The sequence below is a fragment of the Leptonychotes weddellii genome, chromosome 3, assembly GCF_054177405.1.
Source record: "Leptonychotes weddellii isolate Sample4059 chromosome 3, ASM5417740v2, whole genome shotgun sequence".
Taxonomy (NCBI): domain Eukaryota; kingdom Metazoa; phylum Chordata; class Mammalia; order Carnivora; family Phocidae; genus Leptonychotes; species Leptonychotes weddellii.
Genome location: NC_138371.1, coordinates 6,114,491 through 6,136,567, shown reverse-complemented (window position 1 = coordinate 6,136,567; position 22,077 = coordinate 6,114,491). Strand labels below are relative to the sequence as shown.

The 22,077-nt window shown below is 47.9% G+C and overlaps 1 protein-coding gene across 1 annotated transcript in view; it reads left to right on the top strand.

The window, feature by feature from the left end:
• The window catches only part of INPP5D (inositol polyphosphate-5-phosphatase D), a 112,351-nt gene that overhangs the window by 55,042 nt on the left and 35,232 nt on the right, over positions 1-22,077 (top strand). Inside the window, exons 6-11 of the mRNA XM_081815294.1 lie at positions 7,029-7,116; positions 11,476-11,556; positions 11,722-11,793; positions 12,794-12,917; positions 20,270-20,639; positions 20,770-20,812. Coding sequence (XP_081671420.1) covers positions 7,029-7,116; positions 11,476-11,556; positions 11,722-11,793; positions 12,794-12,917; positions 20,270-20,639; positions 20,770-20,812 — 778 coding nt within the window. The remainder of the gene's footprint in view (positions 1-7,028; positions 7,117-11,475; positions 11,557-11,721; positions 11,794-12,793; positions 12,918-20,269; positions 20,640-20,769; positions 20,813-22,077) is intronic.

Below are 22,077 nucleotides of genomic sequence, written 5' to 3'. Positions count from 1 at the left end.
TCTGGCTGTGGAGCATGGAATTCAGGAGGCTGACCCAAAGCAGGCGAGCAGTTCCGAGCCCGGGGGTTGTGATGTGTGGGCGGCTCATGAGAAGGGAAGGCAGGGATCTGTGTCTGTTCCTCTTCCTGCCAAATCCCAGGTTTGGGGACAGTGCCTGGCACATGGGAGTGGCTGATAGCTCTTAGTTAAATGTGACGACCCAAGGGCGTGGGGGCGCGGGGGCGCTAAGAGTGGTGTGGCTGGGGTATGTGTGGGTGGAAGAGCAGGCACACTCACTGCCTGGGGAAGAGGAATGGAGGGTGACGCCTCGGTTTTGGGGAGCAGCTGAGTGGATGATGATGCCAGTTACTGAAAAAGTGGGAGTCGAGAAGGAGGGTGTGGAGCTGGGGGGAGGTCTTCCTCTGAGCTATTAGGCATCTCACCAGCTGAACCACCAACCACAGTTAGGCTAGAACTTTCGAGCCCTGGAGACCTCAGAGCTGGGTCTCCATTTGGGACTCACCAGCCTGCAGTTGGCACTTCAAGCCGAGAGACAAGTGGGGGAGAGTGAAAGGAGAAGGGGGCCCAGGCTGGACGTTTCGATGTGGGGTGCAGGAGGAGGAGCCAGAAGAGGTGACTGGGTCCATCCACTCAGACCACCTGGCCCGACAAGAACGTCCCTAAGTGGGAAGGTCACAGAGAACCGAGGAGTGAGAAACAGTGCAAGAGCCTCGCCTGCAAAATGTCGCACCGAGTGTGTGTGTCTGAATGTCTGCAGCACAAAGGCTCAACCAAGATTTGGAACCCCAAGTTAGATTCTCTAGAACCAGACAGAAACCTTTCCAGAGAAAAAAGAATAGAGAACAAAGTCACCAGAGTCTGGAAATATTTGAGAACCCTTGAAATGGAGAAATGAGAAGAACCCCAAGTGGAATTTTAAAGTAAAATGTCCCAAGTATGGAAGAGGGTACTTTATTTATTAATGAGAGTGGGGTTAAGATTTTTTTTTCCTGACAGCGCTCTCGCATGCAACAGGGGTGGGGGCAGAGGGAGAGAGAGAATCCCAAGCAGGCTCCCCACCCAGCACAGAGGCAATGCAGGGCTTGATCTCATGACCCTGAGATCATGACCTGAGCTGAAACCAAAAGTCAGACGCTTAACTGACTGAGCCACCGAGGCACCCTGTGGTTAAGATTTTAATAGACAAATAAACCCAAAACAAAAATATTTCACTGGCATTATAACTGATTCATTGGAGGCCATAAAAATAAACCCATAGTTTTCAAATCAAATCTGAAAATTAAATCACAAAACAGAGCAGAATGTCAGGGAAGTATATATAGAAAACACCGAAGAGCTAACTAAGCATGGGTGAAGAACGTGTGATTAAAAAAATGGATAGTTTTTGGAAAGAGGGCAAAGAGATTCAACTAAGATCTGGTAGGTGGGCTCTCAAAGAAGCAGGAAAACAATGATGCATAATTGATGGGAAATATATAAAAGAAAACATTTTCCCCAGACTTATTATAAAGGACCTAAATCCAGGTATTGAGAAGCCCCATAAAGATCCAATTAGCAGAATAATCAAATAGCACCATCTAAATCTCTTCTTGTAAAGTTTCTAAAACACAAGGTAAGGTGACTTCAGGAAGTAAATAATTACAAACAGCACCATTTCTTTGAAAAATTACAATATTTAATATTATTAATAATATAATTAATAATATTATTCACACGGCCTGATGATATCAAGCAGGTATCTCCAAGAAGACTACGGACCTGGGATTAACTGAACCTAGATGCCACTCAAGCACACGGAGTCTTTGCAGATTAAAAAAAAAAATGTGAAAATGTTCTAATCACATGGGTTTACTTGAATAAGGATCCAAGAATTTTTTTTCCCTGAAATCTTAGAGTGCTGGTGATCTTAAAAAGAAGAACCCAGCAGCTTCCTGAGCAGCTGGATATGAATACACCCAAAGCAAAAGTGTTCATTTCTATGCTTCCAGAACACAATGTGATGAAAACAGAAATAAATAAGAAAACTAGTCACAACCACCCAACCACCTGGATGCTTTTAGATCACCTCCTAAATCACAGCTGAATTAAAGAAGGAACTGACAGGAGGAGAGCCTACAAGGGTAGGTGTGGGGGGGGTTGGGCACAGAGTAATCAAACCTCTGTCAGTCAGAGCTCTGTGTGATGCAGCCAAAGCACCATTTGGAGGAAAAGCCATAGCTTGAAATGCTCTGTTATGGAAAAGGGAGTACAATAATGAGTCAAACACACAAACGGAATCTAGACTGTGAGTCTCTTGAAGGTATCATGGGTCATGTCCTAATCGCCTTGATATTTCCCACACCCAGCAAAGTATCCAAAACATTTTGTTTACTCAGTATTCACACACGGAGATTGAACATGTGCCGGATTCATGCTGCCACGCACTATTCCAGAGGCTGGAGATACAGCAGTGAACAAAACAGAGTCTTTAAGAAATCTCTGTTGAGCAAATAAACAAGAACAATAGGCAAAGAAAAGAACGGGGGGATTGGTAAAAATAAAACCAGAAATAAGGAAAAAAGTAAATTACAATTTTATTTTATTTTATTATTATTATTATTATTATTTTAAAGATTTTATTTATTTATTTGAGAGAGAGAATGAGATAGAGAGAGCATGAGAGGGGGGAGGGTCAGAGGGAGAAGCAGACTCCCCGCTGAGCAGGGAGCCCGATGCGGGACTCGATCCCGGGACTCCAGGATCATGACCTGAGCCGAAGGCAGTTGCTTAACCAACTGAGCCACCCAGGTGCCCTATTTTTATTATTATTTTTTAAAGATTTTGTTTATTTATTTGACAGAGAGAGAGACAGCGAGAGAAGGAACACAAAGGGGGAGTGGGAGAGGGAGAAGTGGGCTTCCGACGGAGCAGGGAGCCCGATGTGGGGCTCGATCCCAGGACCCTGGGATCATGACCTGAGCCGAACGCAGACGCCTAACTGACTGACCCACCCAGGCACCCCTTATTTTATTTTATTTTTTTAAGATTTACTGATTTATTTTAGAGGGTGCACAAGCGGGAGGAGGGGCAGAGGGAGGGGGGAGGGGAAGCAGACTCCACCCTGAGCCAGGAGCCCTAGGCGGGGCTTGATCTCATGACCCTAGATCACAACCTGAGCCAAAACCAAGAGTTAATGCTTAGCTGACTGAGCCACCCAGGTACCCCTACAATTTTAAATATTAGAATGTGAGAGATTTAATAATCTGCATTAAAGACTTGCAAATCAAAGGCACAGTGCACAATGACATGGTTACAGACCTTCAAATTAGAGTTAAATGGAACAGATGTTTTACATACAATATGAAAATTACCATGAGTGCCCTCCTTTGAAGTCTCAAGAACCAAGTAATGACCATAATCTATAAATTATTCCTGAATGACAAAAATCACCTAATTCAATCTTCAAGAAAAATACAATTCAAATACAAAATTTTACCTAATCAAGATAATAGCCTGAAGTAAAACTTCATCCAGTTTCATTTGTTAGTATCAATGTTTAATATTTCAGCAATGTTTTAGTAAATATAATTTAGTAATATGAAAAATGGAGACTGGGGCACCTGGGTGGCTCAGTTAAGCGTCTGACTCTCTCTTTTTTTTTTAAAGATTTTATTTATTTGACACAGAGAGAGAAAGCATAAGCAGAGGGAGAGGGAGGCAGAGAATGGAGAGGGAGAAGCAGGCTCCCTGCCGAGCAAGGAGCTGGATCCCAGCACCCAGAATCGTGACCTGAGCTGAAGGCAGATGCTTAACTGGCTGAGCCACCCAGGTGCCCCATAAGTGTCTGACTCTTGATCTTTGCTCAGGTCTTGATCTTAGGGTCGTGAGTTCAAGCCTCGTGTTGGGCTCCGCCCTGGGCATGGAGCCTACTTAAAAAAAAAAAAGAAAAATGGAGGCTTTATCTAAGAACTCACTTCAAAGAAGAGTCAACATAAAGAAAACACCATAATTTAGTAGATTAAAAGATGAAAAAAATCATTTGCATAGGCATCCTAACTGATATGTGATTAAAGAAAGAAGTCATTTCTTTTCCTTTTTTTTTTTTTTTAGAGAAGGGAGGGAGGGGCAGAGGGGGAGGGAGAATCTCCAGCAGACTCCCCGCTGAGCGCAGAGCCTGACCCAGGGCTCCATCCCACGACCCTGAGATCATGACCTGAGTCGAGATCAAGAGTCGGACGCTTAACTGACTGAGCCACCCAGGCGCCTCCCCAAAAAACGTCATTTCTAATTTTTAAAAAAGCCTTTAAAAAAAAAAAAAGGATAGAAGGGTACCTCCTTACTAAATGCAATAGGTGTCAATGTAAAACCTGTTACACCTAACAGGGAAACAACACAGTCATTCCATTAAACATTTTAACAAGAGAAAAGGAGACGCCCTTTACCACCTGATTTCCTGCTGTGTGGGAATTTTTTGCCAAAGGAAGACGAGAAAAGGAAGAAAAGAATAGAGAAAGCGAAAGTTAAGAAAACAACGTCGCATCAGAGCATTCCTTCTGCGCCTGGAGGTCTGGGACATTGGATGTGCTGTCCTGATACTGAATGGGAATCTTGGGGAAATGAACCAACTTGCTGAGAACAGGGCAGAGGCGGTGCTCCCTCTGGGAAGGCTTGGGCAGGGGGTCTGAGCCCCTAATGAGCTGTCTCTGGGGCGTGACCTACCCCAGGACCGCAGCCCTCTCAGGCTTGGCCCCCTGGCTTCCCTTGAGCTGGTGACCTGACACTGGACAAGTTTTCCAGGGACCCTGCCAATGGTTTCTATGTCCCCAGACAAATCCTTTCTGTATGACAAGGCCAGTCCTTCTTAAGCTGAAGTCACAATGTGTCATTGGTCCTTCTGACCCTAACCAACACTTCCAGACACATCCGGGAGCCAGTCAGTTTTCTCAAAATCTTACAAAGTTTAAAAATACAAGGAAAGCCAGCGTCCCTCTTAGAAAACCCTAAGGATTCAGCTTGTGTATTTGTATTTGTGTTTTTAGGATAACATTTTGAAAAAGGAGAACGGTGAGGGAGATCTATTTGATGTTAAAGCAAGTTCTGAATTAGTGCCTTGGAATTTTTTTTTTTTTTTTTTAACCCAGAATTCTTTTCTGACAATGACAGTTGATAGAGAATATCACTGCGTGAACGGATGCTGGAGCTCTGGCGGAGGGGATGGGGAAACCCAGAACTCAGTTGTGCCCTACACTCCCCCTGCCCTGCAAGTCAGCTCCCTCCACCCCATCCTTGGTCCCCGAAGGAGAGCCACGTGTGACCCCCTTCAAAGCCAGAAGGCTCCGACACCATCCCCAGAAACTGTGAGACATTGTAAATCTGAGATCATGACATTGCGCGGTTCACGCTGGGAGCTCTGGATTTTTAGTTAAATGAATGATATGGAGCCTGGAAACAAATTCTGCCGTATTCAAGAAGAGCTCGTGCAATGGTCTAGCCCAGGGAACAATGGAAAAAAAAGCAAGTGCTGTTGAATGAGACTGAATAGTGGTACAGAGAAAGATGAACTTAATTCCACCACATATTAAAAAAAAAAAAAATTCTAGATGAGGAATTAAGAATGTATTCTATCAACAAGAAAAACCCATTCATAATATAACTCTAAAAAAAGCAAGTGAGAAGCCAACTTAAAATGAGCAAATAATTGCTTACTAGTAAATACTGATGATACATTTTTAACTAAGGTAAGCAAAGAATTACCAAGGAAAAAATGAAAAATGGAACAATAAAAAATTATAAAGTGCTTCACAATGAAATCCAACCCACCTAGGATGACAGTAACAGAACGGAAAAAAATCCTTACAGCACCTAGATTAAATAAAAAGCAAAGCGGTGTATAAAGAGTTTACACCAATGTCTAAAAATTCTAACAAAATTTCCAACAAGAAACTGACGAAGTTTATACAAAGAGAACAGTTTATACAAAGAGAACCAACCATGCAGAAAAATATTTAATGACAATAAATTAAAGACATGCAATCAGTGTATCAGTATTGAAATGCAATGTTATACCCACTAAAAGAGAGGAAAAAGTCATAGAAAGAATGCAGACAACACCTCGAATGAGCAGGCTCCAACAGGACCTGTGGCCAGTGATGGGCACCATCACTCAGAGGCTCAGCAGTTTTGATCAAGAGCCATAATCTCTGCTTATCATAAAATTGTAATTGAAAATAAGAAAAACGATAGAAACAATCTGTTCAGAGCAGCCTTTATTTGTAATCACCAAGATCTCAAAATAACCCAAATATCTAGCAATTCATCTTGGCACATTTTCTCTATAGAATATTTGGAAACCATTAGAATGTGAAACAGGTGAAGACATGAAGTTTTGGGTGAAATAGTAAGTGAAAAATAGAACTCAAAATTGTCTGCACCGTGCTTAAAACAAATAGCGAAAACAATAGAGAAAGACAGAAGGCAACAAAGAATGGGTAAAGCTCTGGTGTAGGAGTTGTGGATGAATTAGACATTGAAAAATCTCTCCAGGCATGCACCTCAGCAGCGAGGGGCGATTTGAACCAGAATGCTCAGACCGCCAGCACAGGAAGCCCCTGGGGCATGCATTTAAAATGCAGATTCCAGACCAAATCTGGTTGGGGCCCAGAAATTTGCATTTTTAACACTCAGGTGTGTTTGCGATTCTTAAAAACACTAAAGGTTGGGAGCCATGGCTTACTCAGTGATTTCAAAGTAGTTTGGTGATTCTAGATTCCAGTTATCTGCAGGCTACGAGTCTGGCTAACCAGAGGTAAATTGGGTCTATGCATCACGACTCCAGTTCGGTCCGGGGTGGGGGACAGGAAGAAGTGGGGTTCTCGAGGGGTGGGGGGTGGGCCAGCACTGGCAGGCCTGGATCTTTGCCCGGGCTTGTCCTTCTCGGGAGGATCTCTGCCTTTGCCAGATCGTGTGTGACCGAGCCTCTAGCTAAAGCCTGCGATGCCTCATCCGGGTCCTCACTAATCCTTGACCTTCACCTTGTCCCCTGCTCCCAGCGAAGTCCTCCGGACCCTCCCCTCCCTGGAGTCTCTGCAAAGGTTGTTTGACCAGCAGCTCTCCCCTGGCCTCCGTCCACGGCCTCAGGTAAAGGCTTGGGGGTTGGAAGGATGAGATTGATCAACCGGGGCGGAGGGTGAGGGGTGGGGGATAAGGTGGCGGGCGTCCCGAGGGCTCAGAAGGGAGCCTCCCACCCACTCCTGCCCGGAGTTGGCTAGACCACCAGAGCACGGGATCGGGGGTGGGAGCCTCAGGACTCTGTTCCTCCAGTAAGGCATTTCCCCCGCTGCCTGATTTTGATTTAAAGAATAAGGATTTCAAATTACGCACCCATCAGCAGAACTAATTAGTGCTGAATAGGGAAGCAAGGCATGGCCTTTTTTTAAATCATAGCTCACTGCAAACTATTGGAAAGAAGAACATGACATGCCTAAGTGCTGGATACCGCCTCTTGCCCCAAAAAGAGCAGGGTGAAGGTGCTCCCTGCCCCCCACGCCCCCCCCCCCCCCCACTGGCTCGCAGTCTGTCAGGGGCCAAGGCCAGGTCATCCACTGAGGAAAGGTGTGTGTATTGAAAGGTGTCATCAGCAAAGGTAAAAAGCAAAAGCAGTCTCTTCAAAGAGAGTACTTGCAACAAATATAAGGGACAAAGGATTAATATGTTAACAACAAACCTCCTCCAAATAATTAAGGAAAAACAATCCAAGTTTTAAAATGCGGAGAGGTTATAAAGAAAGTCTGTCTTACTGGAGAGGGATGGGAATGACCAATATATATATATGAAAAGAAGTTTAACCTTACCTCATTAGTAACTGGAAAATGACAGCCATAGCAGGGAAATCTCTTGCCTATCAGATGGGCAAAAAGCTGGTTGGTCAAATCAGGGCTTGGCTCGGGTTTTGGGGTCAGGGGCTCACATAGATAGGTTCACCCCTCTGCTCTGCGGCTGGGAGAGGAAAGAAAAACGGGTTTTCTGAAAGGCCCTTTGTCCACCTGCAGTGACAATGTTAAATGCACACATCCTTCAAGCAAGCAGTTCTATATGTAGGCATCTGTCTTAGGGACAGAGATGTTTATTGTTTATTGTGGCTTTATCTCTAAAAACAAAAAACATTGGAAACCACCCAAAGGTAGAGTTGGTTAAAGTATGCCACAGAATTCTGTTCTAAGGTGGGTACACTGATGTGGACAGATTCCCCAAGGCATACTGTTGGGCGGAAAAATGCAAATGGCAGAACAATCTATAAATGATGATATACGTGTGGAAATCAGACCGGAAGGATTTAAACCCAAAGGGCCACTCTGGTCACCACGTGGGGGGATGGGACGAGGGAGAAGGGGCTGGGCCAAGGGGGGCTTCAGGCTTGACCAGACTGTTTGCTCGAGTTGTTTTTTGTTTTTTGTTTTTAACTGAGAAAATGTCTGTGTGCTATTTGTACAACTTAAAAATTTGCCCAGAAATTAAAAAGGTAGTTTTGCTTTCCTTGAAGTGAACGATGAGGTGTTAATTTCTGGGAAAGTAAAAGCAAATCTAGGCAAATCAGGGGCCCTGCCAGACACTAACATTTAAATAGTTTGAACAGAAGACCACACACCCACATCTTTGAAATAGAACAGAAGAGGGCGAGGCCCCCAGAGAGTTAAGCCCACTGACCTACCCGACCGGCCTACCCGACTAACCAGCCAGCGGGTTTATGTTCAGTGACAGGACAGAGCAGGGACCGGTTGGAGGGTGGCATCAGACATGGATGGAGAGAAACGGTTCTCCTTCCACTCTCCCTTACGAGACCCTGACTCATCAAGAAAACGCAGAGAGGTCATTCTTGATGCCTTCAGAAATTCATAGATCGAGGAGGAAGTGGCAAGGTAGATCAGAAACAGCTGAGCCCAGTATCTGACCCGCCCCCACTGGTCCTTTGTTTTCCCCATCTGTGAAATGGGCAGAGCGTGTCTGCCACTGCAGGGCTCTGTGAAGGAGTAAGTGAAATCACCTGTGTGAGACATCGGGCGGCCGTGCTCCGCTGACCTGTGGCCCTTCCCCTCGGGTCGGCGACACAGGCTGGGGACCCCCCGGGCTCCCGCTTGGACTTTGAGAACTGATGGGAGGTGCAAAATGCAACATTGTCAAAAACGACTGCGGACCTCAAGGGCTGGGAGAGACCTGGCTCTGCCCCATGTGAGAAAGGAGAGTCATTAACCCTAGAACCCACATCCTCCCTTTAAAAGGGCAACTACAAAGCAAAGTAAAATAACTGGGCCACTTTATGGGAACTCATTAGGGGAGATGAAATGAAGGTTTACTTTTTAGCCATGATAATCTTGAGGTGATTATAAAAAGCTCAGGCCAATCCGCTCACTTCTAGGCTAAGCTGTGAATTCTGCCCTCAGCCTTGACGTGAGTGACATTTGGGGCCAAATTATTCTTGGTTGTGGGGGACTGTCCTGTGCATCATAGGATGTTAACCCCTCTTTGTTTCTACTGGCTAGATGCCACTAGCGTCCCCCAAGTCGTGACAACCCAAAATGTCTCCAGACGTTGTCAGATGCCCTTTGGCGGGCAAAGTCGCCATCAGCTGAGAACCACGGGGCTAGATCTACATTCAAGTCTGAGGTCTACACTCGCTGTGTGACCTTGGACACACTGACTCACCACTCTGACTCCATTTCCCCTCGGCAAAACAAGGGTTAGAAGGATCTGTTCATGCAAGGATTAGATGAACGGATGCATTTAAAACGTGCTTGGCATCAGGGAAGAACTCATCCCGTTCTGTATGTTCTGCCTGCTGGGAGGCAGAAGTGCAGGGAAAGCTCCAGGATGGTGCTAACACTTTTGGTTCCAAGAACAAACTCCCCGTTTGTCAATAACTTCATTTACACTTGGTCAGTTTTTGCCAAACCTGCCTCATAAGACACAGATTTCAAAGAAGGGAAGACACCAGCCTCAAACTGCAAGGTAGCAGGTAGGTCATTAATTCCAAGTGTCTGAGAGGGACAAGAAGAGGTTGAATCTGATCTTTTCTATTCTTTACGAGGAAAACCACCCAAAGCAAAGGGGTCCTGAATTGCCGCACCGGGTCTGCCCCACCCCCACCCTCCTTTCCATATCTCAGGTTCTTTCCAGACCTTGAGGCTTTCCCCTCATTGATGAGATAAGCACAGCCTGATTGTGAGCTTTGTTAAGGAGCAGGGCAAAACCAAAATAGTCAGAGAAAATGTTGACGAATAGGATGTGCTTGAAATGTTGATAAAGCTAGGATGGTTGTGGGGGGTGTGATGGGTGGTGGTCGGGGGTGGTCGTGGTGGCTGCTGGTGCTGGCACTAATAGTCCATTCAAGTGGCGGGGGAGGGGGCGGAAATTTGAGGTCGAAAGCAAGTGTAGCTTGGCTGACTTACTAAGCCAGGGGTGGGGTAAAGGGACTTCACCTGGTCGGCGAGACCTCATTCCATTCCATACACCCGTCTGATTTTATCATCCAACTTCTGAGAGGCAGAGATGGTATCATTAATTCCACACATGTGGCCACACCTCTAGCACGGAGTAGATGCTTGGGAGATACCGGTTCTGGGAATAAACGCTTGAGACTGTGGACTGGGTCTCAAGACGGCCACGGATTCATGTTCTCTGGCATTCACTAGCTGTGTGACTTCAGACAAGTAACTTCAGCTCTCTGGGCCTCCTCCTGTGTGGGTTGAACTTGACTGAGCACCTTCTTGGCCAGGCGCTATTCCAAGCACCCAGGTCACAGCACTGAACACCGTCCTCACGGTCCCGGTTCTTACAGAGCTCACATTCCAGCAGGGAAGGCACAATGAACAAATACATGACCAAGGCGATTGATAAGGAACAAAGCAGGATGGTTTGATAAGAGATGCCCTGGTGGCTACTTTAGCTAGCATGGTCCAGGAGCACCTCTTTGTGGATCTGAGACCCGAGTAATGAGCAGGCCTACCCAGGTGACCTCCATGTCTCTGGGAATCCCTCAGGGAGTATAGCTCAAGGCCACGGGCAGGTCGGAGGGGAGGATGGGGGGGGCTGGGGAGGAGGGGTCATTATACAGAGTCCTGGAGGGCAGGGTAAGGGGTCTGGATAATTTTCTCCTAGTAGTGGGTTTCCAGCAGTAAGATGGCCATGTTTTGGAGGCATGAGGAGCAGCCCTGGAGTAGAGGTAGGGGGAGCACAATCCTAGAATTTTGTCGAAGCAACTGAGTGGATGAGGTACGAAGCAGTTGGAGAAGCAGGTTTGAGAGGGGAGATGAAATGAAGGTTTACTTTTTAGCCATGATAATCTTGAGGTGATTATAAAAAGCTCTGATTTTCTTGTCTGCAAAGGGGGATAATCATAGTACTGAGGGGGTGAAATGAGACGGAGGGTGGAAAGGGTCCAGCGGAACGGCTCTCCATGGCTGACACTCTGGGACTACTGTCCTTACTTACTCTTTTCCTCAGGTGCCTGGTGAGGCCAATCCAATCAACATGGTGGCCAAGCTCAGCCAACTGACAAGTCTACTGTCCTCCATTGAAGACAAGGTACTGGGGGATCCTGCAGCTTCTCTTGGCTTCTCTGTGGTCCTCTCTTCGCTTAGAGAATGCCCGGGTGTGCAGGCTCTAGGCTTCCTTTGACCCTGTCCCCAAAGGAGGCTGCCTTCCCTGCACCTCTCCCCCCTGAAGGGCCTTGTGCGTTTACGCCCACAGGTCAAGGCCTTGCTGCATGAAGGCGCCGAGTCTCCCCACCGGCGGTCCCTCATCCCTCCGGTCACCTTTGAGGTAAGAGGCTGTGCCCTTGTGTTCTGCGGTTGGTCCCTCTGGAAGGACAGCTTTTGGCTCAGCTGTACGAGGGCAGGGAACCCAACACTGAGCGTCGTGGTTGGCAGAACCACCTGTGGAGATGGTAACGTTAGAATGGACACCCCGACAGGTCTGTGGAACCTCCTTCGGGGGGGCTCCCCGGAGAAGAGCTTCTCAGCTTCAGATGCTGTACACTGTGTCCTTCTCCAAATGGGCGCAGCGAGTGACATCAAACAGGGGTTCCCCCATTCCCCTCCCCAGAAGCTGGCTGCAAAGTAGTACCTCAGGGGAGAAGTAGGAAAAATATGTAATTCCCGTGATTTCCTTAAGAGTGACTGAGTTAGAAACTCTAAGCTCAGGCCCAGAAATTTGTTTTTCTTAATGATCCACAGAGATCCTGGTGCAGCCAGCCCAGCGCTGGTCCCATGTTCAGAAACACAGGACAAGATGCCCCCTACACAAAGGCCTTTCTGGCCCTGATGATAATTCTGTATTTATATCTCCAGCTTCTGAGCATGCCTAGGCAATTGTCTTTTTCCTAATTATTGCCAGTAAACAAATGTTCAACTGTTGTAACAAGGCCCAGGAGCCGAAATCTGTTCTTAACATCCTTTCTGGAGTAGATGGCACATCAGATTAATAAATGTTGTCAGATTAAGGCGTGAATGAATTGTTTTCCAGTCGTTCACCTGTTCCCTCCACCAAACCTGTTGGCAGAACAGCTGATGGGCGCACGAGGCACAGCCGGGGTCTTTCGCACATCTGAGCGGTTCTCGGGGGGCTGCCCGTGAAAAAGTGGACTTGGGCCTCTGGGGCGAGGGAAGCTCTGAGTTTGAAGCCCGATGGCACCACCTGGGACACCAGGTCTGGAATGGCCAGGGGCTGCCCAGCCCCACAGACAAGGGGCTCCTGGGCTGGCCCCCAGGGCCCACACAGAGAGAGCATGACCACATCTCCCCTCCCCCTCTCCTCCTCACAGGTGAAGTCAGAGTCTCTGGGGATTCCTCAGAAACTGCAGCTCAAAGTCGATGTTGAGTCTGGGAAACTGATAATTAAGAAGTCCAAGGACGGTTCTGAGGACAAGTTCTACACCCACAATAAAAGTAAGACCCGCTCCCACCCACGCCGCTCTCATTCTGCTGGTGCCGTTTCTCATGACCGGCCCGTAGCAGAACAGCTGGGAAAGAAGTCCACAGGCACCTCCACCCCTGTGCTAGGACCTCACCCCCCACCCCCTCACCCTGTCTGTGGGACCCCGAGCCAGCTCTAAGGCCCACCTCACACACCCCTCCTTCACGAGGCCTTCCCTGTACGTTCGCCTCCTTCCGCCAGACCCTGGGTAAGTGAGCTTAAACGCATGGCTCTGGGGGGCCGTTCTCTGTGAATATGTGCCTCCCTGCTAGGAGCCACCTCACAGTCCCCGGACAGAGCCCTGCACACAGAGCGGCTGCCGGCCTAGTCAGGTAGCCTCTATCTTGGGCGTAGCATGGACTGAGAGCCGGTTTAGCACGGTGCTCAAGACTGAACTGTCTAAATTCGTATCCCAGCCCTGCCACTTGGCAGCTGTGCGACCCTGGACACAGGGTAGGCACCAGGAGAGATAACGGATGGCAGCACCTCACAGCACGTCTCTTGTGGATCTCTAGGGCCCAAGGCACGCGCCACCGCCTTACCCCGTCGAGAACACTCACCTGAGCTGTCTATTCAGATGGCAGCTCTTGGCTTGACAGCCAAGCCCTACAAATAATATCCACTATGGTTGGACCTCCAGAGGGGCGGGAAGGGAGATTATATATTCAGTGCCAGCTGTGCTGGGCACCATGCGATGGGTAAGTGTGCGGGTAGACCCTGGGGCTGGCCTGCCCGAGGTCAGATGTAGGCTCTGCCACTCGCCAGCAGGATTGTGTTGCCCTGCTTACTTAAGCTCTCTGTGCCTCATTTTCCCCATCTATGAAATGGGGATAATAATCATAATGGATTTCTCCTAGGCTTGTCGTGAGAAGTAGATGAGCTAATGCACGCGAGAACTCCTCTTCTGTGCCCAGCAGCGGCACCAGCCCCTGGCACAGTGCCCAGGCAGAGACCGGGGGCGGGGCGTCTACACCACATGGGCCTGCAACCTCTTGCTGCCAAGTCCCGTCTGGGTGGTGGCACCAAAGTCCTCGGGATGCTCTCAGGGCAGCAGATGGAGTGGGAGTCTGGGGACCAGCCCCATGCAGGAGGTGGGGTGCAGTGAGGGGAAGAGCGTAGATAGCACAGGGAGGTGGAAGGAGCCCAGCCTCATATCCCAGCTTGGCCACTTGTGACCCTGGTCTAGAGCCCAGATCTCTCTGATCCTCAGTGTACTCTTCGTCAAAAGGGTGTATATACATCCTGTAGGGCTACCATGAGTCTTAAATAGACTACACTGTGTTTTATTGAGCACCTACTACCTACTGTGATGGTAGATGCTCAATAAATCACCATCACTGTTGTAATTATCCTTCCAAGGCAAGGCAGCATAGAGCAGTGAGGAGAGACCAGGAAATGAAGTCCCTAGACACTGGAGTGTGACAGGCTGTCCTATTCATGCATAGTTGAGGCCAGTGTTGAGACAGGGCTGCCCTGTCTACTGGCAGGTTGGGCCGGAGACATGGGGTATGTGAGGGTTTGAGCAGGATTGGGCTGTGTTGAAAGTGATCCACTTAGAGCCATGCTTTCCTCTTACCTGTCACAGAGAACAGAGTTACAGCTGAAAGGGGTGGGCCCAACTTAAGAGGAAACCAAAGCCAAGGAGGAGGGGAGAAAGTGTCAGAGCACCTGACTGCTCTAAAAAACTCAAGGTTTCTGGACTGAAAGAAATCCCTCCCAGGGTTCTGGGAAGCACTGTGAACGCTTGTCGGTTTAATTCAATGGACATTTTTTCTTTGGAGTGTTTTCCTTGAACCAACACTAAGTTGGAGCCCTCCAGAGATGTAGCAGTGTAGAAGGGGAAGTTGACCTGTGAGCATATGTTACAATGTGTATCAGATGCGAGGTTGGCCCAGAAGGAGGATTGATTAGCTCTGTTGTGGGTGTGCAGGGAGGCCTCACACCACAGATGGCTCTGTCTAGGGCTTTGAGGGATGAATAGGAGTTCACCAAGCATAAGGTAGGGGAGGGCCCTACGACTGAGAATGGCCTGTGTTGGGGCAGAGTGTTAGGGAAATCCCATGTCCCTTGTGGCCCTAAAGAGAGGAGAAGCGGGACATGGGGCCCCAGATGTGGACAGGGCCCTGAATGCCAAAGTAAAAGCTGGAGATGTTCTATGGCATGGACAGCGCTGACGGGTTGACCACCTAGAGGGGTGAATATACCCCTTTGTGGAATTCTGGACAGTGTGAAAGTTGCCATCAGATCAGGGACGGGTGAAAGAGCCAAGCTGGTAAAGAGGCGCCCTGAGAGACCCCAGCTCGAGTCGAGATACACTGTGACAGTGGAGTTCACGAGCCCTTGAAAAGAGAAGCATGGATGCCTGGAGCCCGCTAACCCAGACATTCTGCAGGCTACGCTCGCTTGCTTCCTGTCCTCCTTCCAGGGCCTGGAGCCCAGCTCACCCTCTGCCATGGCCTCTGTCACATCAGGACACAATTACTTGTTCCCGAGTCCCCTCCCCGACGAGGGCCGGGTCGTGATCTTACACACTCTGCCATCTGCAGGCCCAGCACAGGACCTGGTACCCAGCAGGTGCGTACTCAGGGATTGCCGATTGACTAGGCGCTTACAGCGTTGCTCATAAATCCCCACCTCCCCCCACCAAAAACATGGGGCCTCCACAGAGGCCAGGAAGTGGGGCTTTTTTGTTTACTGCTAAATCAATCCCCAGAGTCAAGAACAGTACTTGGACAGAGTAAGTGATCAGTCAGTACGTACTGAGCAAATCCATGAATGAATAAATGAACAAATGAGTTCAAGGCCAGTGCGGTAACGCAGTTCATGTGGATGCGTGTTTGGGTGCCCTCTTTATAACCAGCACGGGAAGCAGTGTGCTTCTGCGGTGAGGGGCTCTGGGTAAACTGGATTCCCGTACTGGTTTCACAGCTTGATAATTCCCTCGCTCCATGGCTTGATCATGGCGTGACCTTAAATTAGTGACTTACCTACTCAAAGCCTCCGTGTCCACGTCCATAAAACGGATTCCTATAGGGTCCTTGCGAGCGCTAGTGGCGTAAGGCATGTCTTTAGCCTGTCCTAGCACAATCAGTTTCCAGTCATGGTTATTGTAAAGTGCTAATCATCTGGAGGAAATCTTTGATTGCAGGTGTTGGGAGTTCCTTGCCCTGCTCCGGTCCCTGTGTTCTTGAATAGCTTTGGCACTGAGGTCTTCTATGCATAGGAAAAGCCGGTGGCTGTCTGAGGAAATCATAATGTATTCACTTACTGAGCAGTCATGATGTGCCAGGTGCTGGGGATGCAGAGGTGAACAAGCCAGGAGGGGTCCTGGCTCTCGGGGAGGTTCCACGCAAGTGAGAGTCAAGGAGAAAATAACCAAGTACACAAATACGTAAACCAGGAAAGTGTCAGGGAGTGACGAGCTCTAGGCTGGGAATGTAAATAGGATGTTATGACAATAATGGAGGACTGCCATTTGAGCTGACACCTGCGTGTCATGAACGTGCTGGCCACACAAAAACCACAGAAAAACCCTTGGGCAGAGGTTCCGAGATGGGAGCAAGCTTGTCATGTGAGCAAGCCTGGAGTGGCCGGAGCACAGGTGGGGCAGAGATTGACTGGGCACCTGTCCTGGGCTTGGTGAGCCCGGAGTATGTTCTACGTGCAGTGAACCACTGTTCGGAGATTTTAAGCAAGGGAGTGGTATGATCCCACTTTAAAATGAACTCTGACCGCCGTGCTGAGAATAAATTATGGCAGGGAGTGGGGAGACAGACCAATTAGGAGACCTTGAGATGGGGAAGGATGGACATTGGGAATGTTTTGAAGGTCAAACTGCTCATACCCGCTCATGGGTGAGATGGAGAGTTGCAAGGAAAAAGAACCACAAAGAGCTAGTTTTATTTAGCTGGGTGTGGGGACAAGTGGGCCTCTTACTAGCCCTGGTAGAATACTAATCCTGATCAAGCAAGATGTCACATCTTGCAAGCAGCCTCACGGTCCTGCAAACGGGGGTCAAGGAAAAGCCAGAAGTTCAGAAGGACAGAGATATAGCCTCATAGTAGCAGATTAGCAAAAGTCTCAGGGCATCCCCATTGCCAGCAGTAGGAATCACACCATGGGCTATTTACTGCTGCTGACAAGGGCGATAGGCTTTCTGAGCACACAGGACATCCACGATCTCCCTTGGGTAAGATTTCCAGTGAAGGTGGCAGTTGAACATACACACTTGTCAGTTCCCTTCTTAAAAGCAAAACTCACAGGAACCAAGAGCCTGAGGTGGCAACAAAATTCTAAGTGCTGAAAAGCAGATGGATAATGATAACCAACTTAAAAAGCCTCAATTTTAAGCATGTAGTAGGAAAAATTGAGACACCTGACTCATACCACAGAACCCACAAAGGGTACAGGAATTGATACTGTCAGGGGCCCCTAGAAGTGGTGAAGGTGAGGTTATAAACATCAGGATTGGATGAAAATCTATTTTAAAAGAGACCCACCAGATCTTTCTTACTCTTCACAGCCTACCCTCTGTTTCCCCTCACTCATTATACACAAGGATGTTAGTTTCCTGGAGAAGCTAAAGGGCTGGGGGGACACCAGGCCTGGTAAGGACGGAGGACCTCACTGGAAACAGGACAAAATAAGAGTTACTTCTGCATGTTGATACCACAACCTTCATCACTGCCCGGCCAGGATGCTGCCAGCCAGGCCCACACCCTCCGGGCAGGAGGTTGGAAGAGTCTTCTCTGGAGCATGTGACCAGCCCAGGGGCAAAAATCAGCCTATGGGTTTCCCTGTGAGTCAGCCCATGAGACCACCCATAGCAGAAGCGTTGCTTGACAGACCCCCACTGTCACTGTTGGGACACATAGCCAAGGATCACCAGACATTGAAGGGAAGCCTGGGATAGGCAGTGAGACTCAAGGCAAAAAAGAAACAAAAAGACAAAAAAATTGGAGGGAGCAAATTATGAAGGTTAAAAGAAATTGGACCATGAAACAAGAACAGAATGCTATTTTAAAATGAACATTCAGGGAACAAAATAGAAATGAAGAAGGAGGAAAGAAGAAAGGGGAAGAAGAAGATAGGGAAGGGGAAATTAAAACATTGCAGCAGAAATTTTTTAAAAATAAAAACAGAATGGAAGGGTGACAAGATAAAGTTGAAGAAGGCTCCCAGATGGCAGAACAAAAGGATAAAGGGAGGGAAAATAGGAGAGAAGAGATTATTTAAAATTAGAAGACCAGTCTAAGACATCTAATACCAAAATAAGGCAGTAAGAGAAAATGGAAACAATGAGAGAGACTCTCAGAACCAAACAACACCAGTTTCCAAATTGAAAATAGCCGACAAAGTGCCCAGCACGACAGAGGAACATTGTTCCTCCCTGAGGCACACACAACACTGGAAAGTCTTACAACATTGGTGTCAAAGAAGAGATCCTGAAATCTTCAAAGCAAAAGATAGATTACAGACTGTCAGGGCTCCCCAAGACTATCTCAGCAATTCACCAAGGAGAACTCCCAGGACTCGGCATAAAGTCATACAGCTATGATGTATTCCAGTGAAAGGATGCAAAGCAAAATCAGCAGAAGGAAAAGGCATATGGGAGGAATTCCATGGGGGAAATCAAGCACAGGCTTCCAGGAGTCCTCTCCCAGTGCAGTCACACGGGGCATGCTTAATTGCTCCCCCAATGAGTTGTGACAACACATGTGAAATGTTGTCTACCAGGGAAGCTCATTAGAGAGTCAGCACCCAGGGATTTTTAATGGGGACTGGTCACATAGGCACCCTCTGCCTGTCAAATACCCAAATTCCAGACTCCCAGGAGGAAAGCAGATGTTCAGCAACCACACTGTTAGTATAAATAGTTTAGGGGTATCAAGCTGCTTTTACCAGTTCAGGACAGGCTGGGGACCCTCCCCAAATCCAAGTTCCCAGATGACAACCAATGACCACCTTGCAAGCATCTTTTCCAAGGATGGCAGTCAGGCTTTCCAGGTTAACTCTTCTGCAGGCAGGTAGATCAAAATGACATTGAGTTTCTCAGCAGCAGTGCCAAAAACTAGAGCTGATGGAGCAAGTTTTCCCAAGGAAGGGTCCTGAGGAAAATAATTCCAAACTGTCAGTGAAATGTGAGGGTAGGGTTTTCAGACATGCAAGGCCTCCAAAATATGTTATCCATTCCCGTTTCTTGAAAAACGACTAGAGACGTGGCTCTACCAAAATTTGGGCATAAAACAAGAAAGAGGAAGACAATAACTGAGAAATTGGATCCAGTACAAGAGAAAGAGTAGTGAATTGATTCCTGAATGATGGAGAGGGAAGGTCCTAAGGTAATGGCTGTGCGTGAGACCTAGAGGTCACCAGCCCAGAGAAGAGAGGGCCCAGAGGCTCTGGGAGAGGCTTCCTCAGGATGGTAAAACTGATGAAAGTGCTTGATTATACAGAAAAGAGAGTTATAAACTAAGAGAGTTAGGACCAATGAAAAAGCATGGCAATTATTAACTCCAGGAAAAACCAAAAAGTTGTGTAAGAAAAGGGAAGCAATCGAGGCTTATCAGTAGCATTTCCATAGTCATAACACTGAATACTTACCTGATCAAAATGGTGATATAATTACTGGAAGATGATGATGGGACCGAAATTATGCATTGGTAGGGAGCGAGGAGTGGTGAGTACAACCTGTGTGGAAGAGGACTAAACCTCCACCTTCTGTAGTGGGAAGTCAATACATAATAGGAAATATCTAAAACTGAAACACCAGGAAGAAGTAATAGAAGCATGTTATTTAGAGACACAGTAAAATTCCCAAAGAACCCATTAAAGGAGTTAAACGTAATTGCCTGTAGGTAGAAGGACATTGGAGAGGTGGAGTTGGGGGGATACTATTGTTCGTAAAAAATCTTGTAGAACAGCTTGAGTCTTGATTGTTGATAGAAGTAAACAGTTTTGATTTAGATATGAATTAAAAGCAAAGTAAAAGAGGGAAGAGAAAGGAAGTAATTGAGGTAGGGGGGAGGAGGAGGAGAGAAAGCAAGGGAGAGAGGGAGGAAGATGAAAAGGTGACAGTTCACACTGTCTCTGCTCTGGCCAGGCCACCTCTTGCTTATTCCAGGCACCACCCTTCCCAAGCATGAGTCCCTTTCTGATATTACAGCCAGGAGCAAAGGGATCTAGGCGACTAGGCACAAATTGGGTGCTCACCTGGGGATGGGAAGTCAGGATTGTTGCTGATTAGGTGCCAGAATATAGCATAGACTCTACATATTGGGTGATAAGTGGATGAATGAATAAATAAACTTTCATTGCTCTTAAGTTCTACAGCTCATCAAGTCTCAGAAGTTTCTGAACAAGTTGGTGATTTTGGTGGAAACCGAGAGGGAGAAGACCCTGCGGAAGGAATATGTTTTTGCTGACTCCAAAGTAAGTGAGGACAGAGTACTTAGATGGGTCAGGAGGGGAGTGGGGGACACATGTCTTTGGAGGCTTGTGTGTGCCTGGAAATTTGCACCGTTAGCTTGCTCAATTCTCACCACTCATTTCCCATCTGGGAAAACCAGTCCCAGGAAATTAGGGGACACATTCCAGGTCGGCGGGGATTTGAACAGCTGCAGGTCCATCCTCCCCACTCTGCCACATTCCCTGCCCCCAAGAGGGTCCATCCTTTATCACTTGTGTCTCATCCAGCCCTGATCCCCACTGGGAGACTTTTTAGCTTCTCTGGGCTGGACTCAGAAGTCCTCTGGGGCATCTCAGATTTAAATCTGAATACCAACCAGCACTCCTTCTGTGGCCACCTTTTGCCCCACTCTGCAGGAGTAAGATGCCCCACCAGTCCTGGCTTCTGGAGCAGGAGGTGGTGTGGGCCAATGAAAATACTCGGGGTCTTTGAGCATTGCACTGGGCCTCTGTATAGCCAGAGGCAGGGTTCTCTGTGATCTGGTCACTCCCCTCTGACGTGCCAACCAGGGCCTGAGACCCTCCATCTTGGCCTTACTCTTTATCCTGTAGTATATGGCTCACACGAGGCAGGGCACAAAGAGCTTTCATCACATCAGCTGTTGGCTGACCAGGCATTAGCACCATGGCAAGGCTGAGGGACAAGGGCTCCCAGCTCAGGCGTACAGGGACAGTCCCCACCAAGTGCCAGAACCTTCCTTCTTTCACCTGCCCCATAGATGATGTGTCAGCGGGTGTGGGGGGGTGCTGGTGGGAGGGCAGCAGGAGGCCAGGCGGTGCCCAGAACTGGCGGAGAGGGTGGGACGAACTCGGAGGAATGACAGAGAAGGGGCTGGGAGAAACAAAGATGCAGGGGGCCAGACAGGCGGGGGGAAAATGGAGAGAAGGAACGTCTGGCTGGACCTCATTCTGGGTACATGGACATAGATCTAAAAACCAATTCTGCTCATTGCTGCAGGCTCAGAAGGATTGAGACATGGCAGTAAACTGAGGCACCACATTTTGAGCCATCCCAAACTAAAGGCAGGTTTCCATAACGACAGTCAGCATAACATCTTTGTGAGCAGGTTTCTTCAGAGGGGATTGATTAACTGAGATTTGCAATTTTTTAGGTTGAATCATACGAAATTGCCATCTCTGTAGGTGCGAAACAGCTAAACGCTGGTAATTTCATATGGTACAACCTAAAATTGGTGTGTGTGCTTGGGTGGTCAGCCTGCCCTTGACAGTCCGCTCTGCTTTGTGCCCCCTGCACACCCAGGGACCCGGGACAAGTCAGGGAGGACTCTTCAGGAGTCTCTGACAGCCTTCATGTATTCTCTTCTTTTTGCTTTCTTAGATCTAAATTTTCTTTCATTAAATAACTATTCTCATTGGTGAAGAAGTAACAAATACAAATAAAAAGTTTAAAATGGAAGCATCCATATGCTGCTAGTAGACTTTGGACTCTCAGGATGTTTTTTGTTTTGTTTTCTTTAAAGATTTTATTTATTTATTTGAGAGAGAGACAAAGAGAGCATGAGCAGGGGGAAGGGGCAGAGGGAGAGAAGGAAGCAGACTCCCTGCTGAGCAGGGAGCCCCACACGGGGCTCCATCCCAGGACCCCGAGATCATGACCTGAGCCAAAGTCAGATGCTTAACCAACTGAGCCACCCAGGCGCCCCG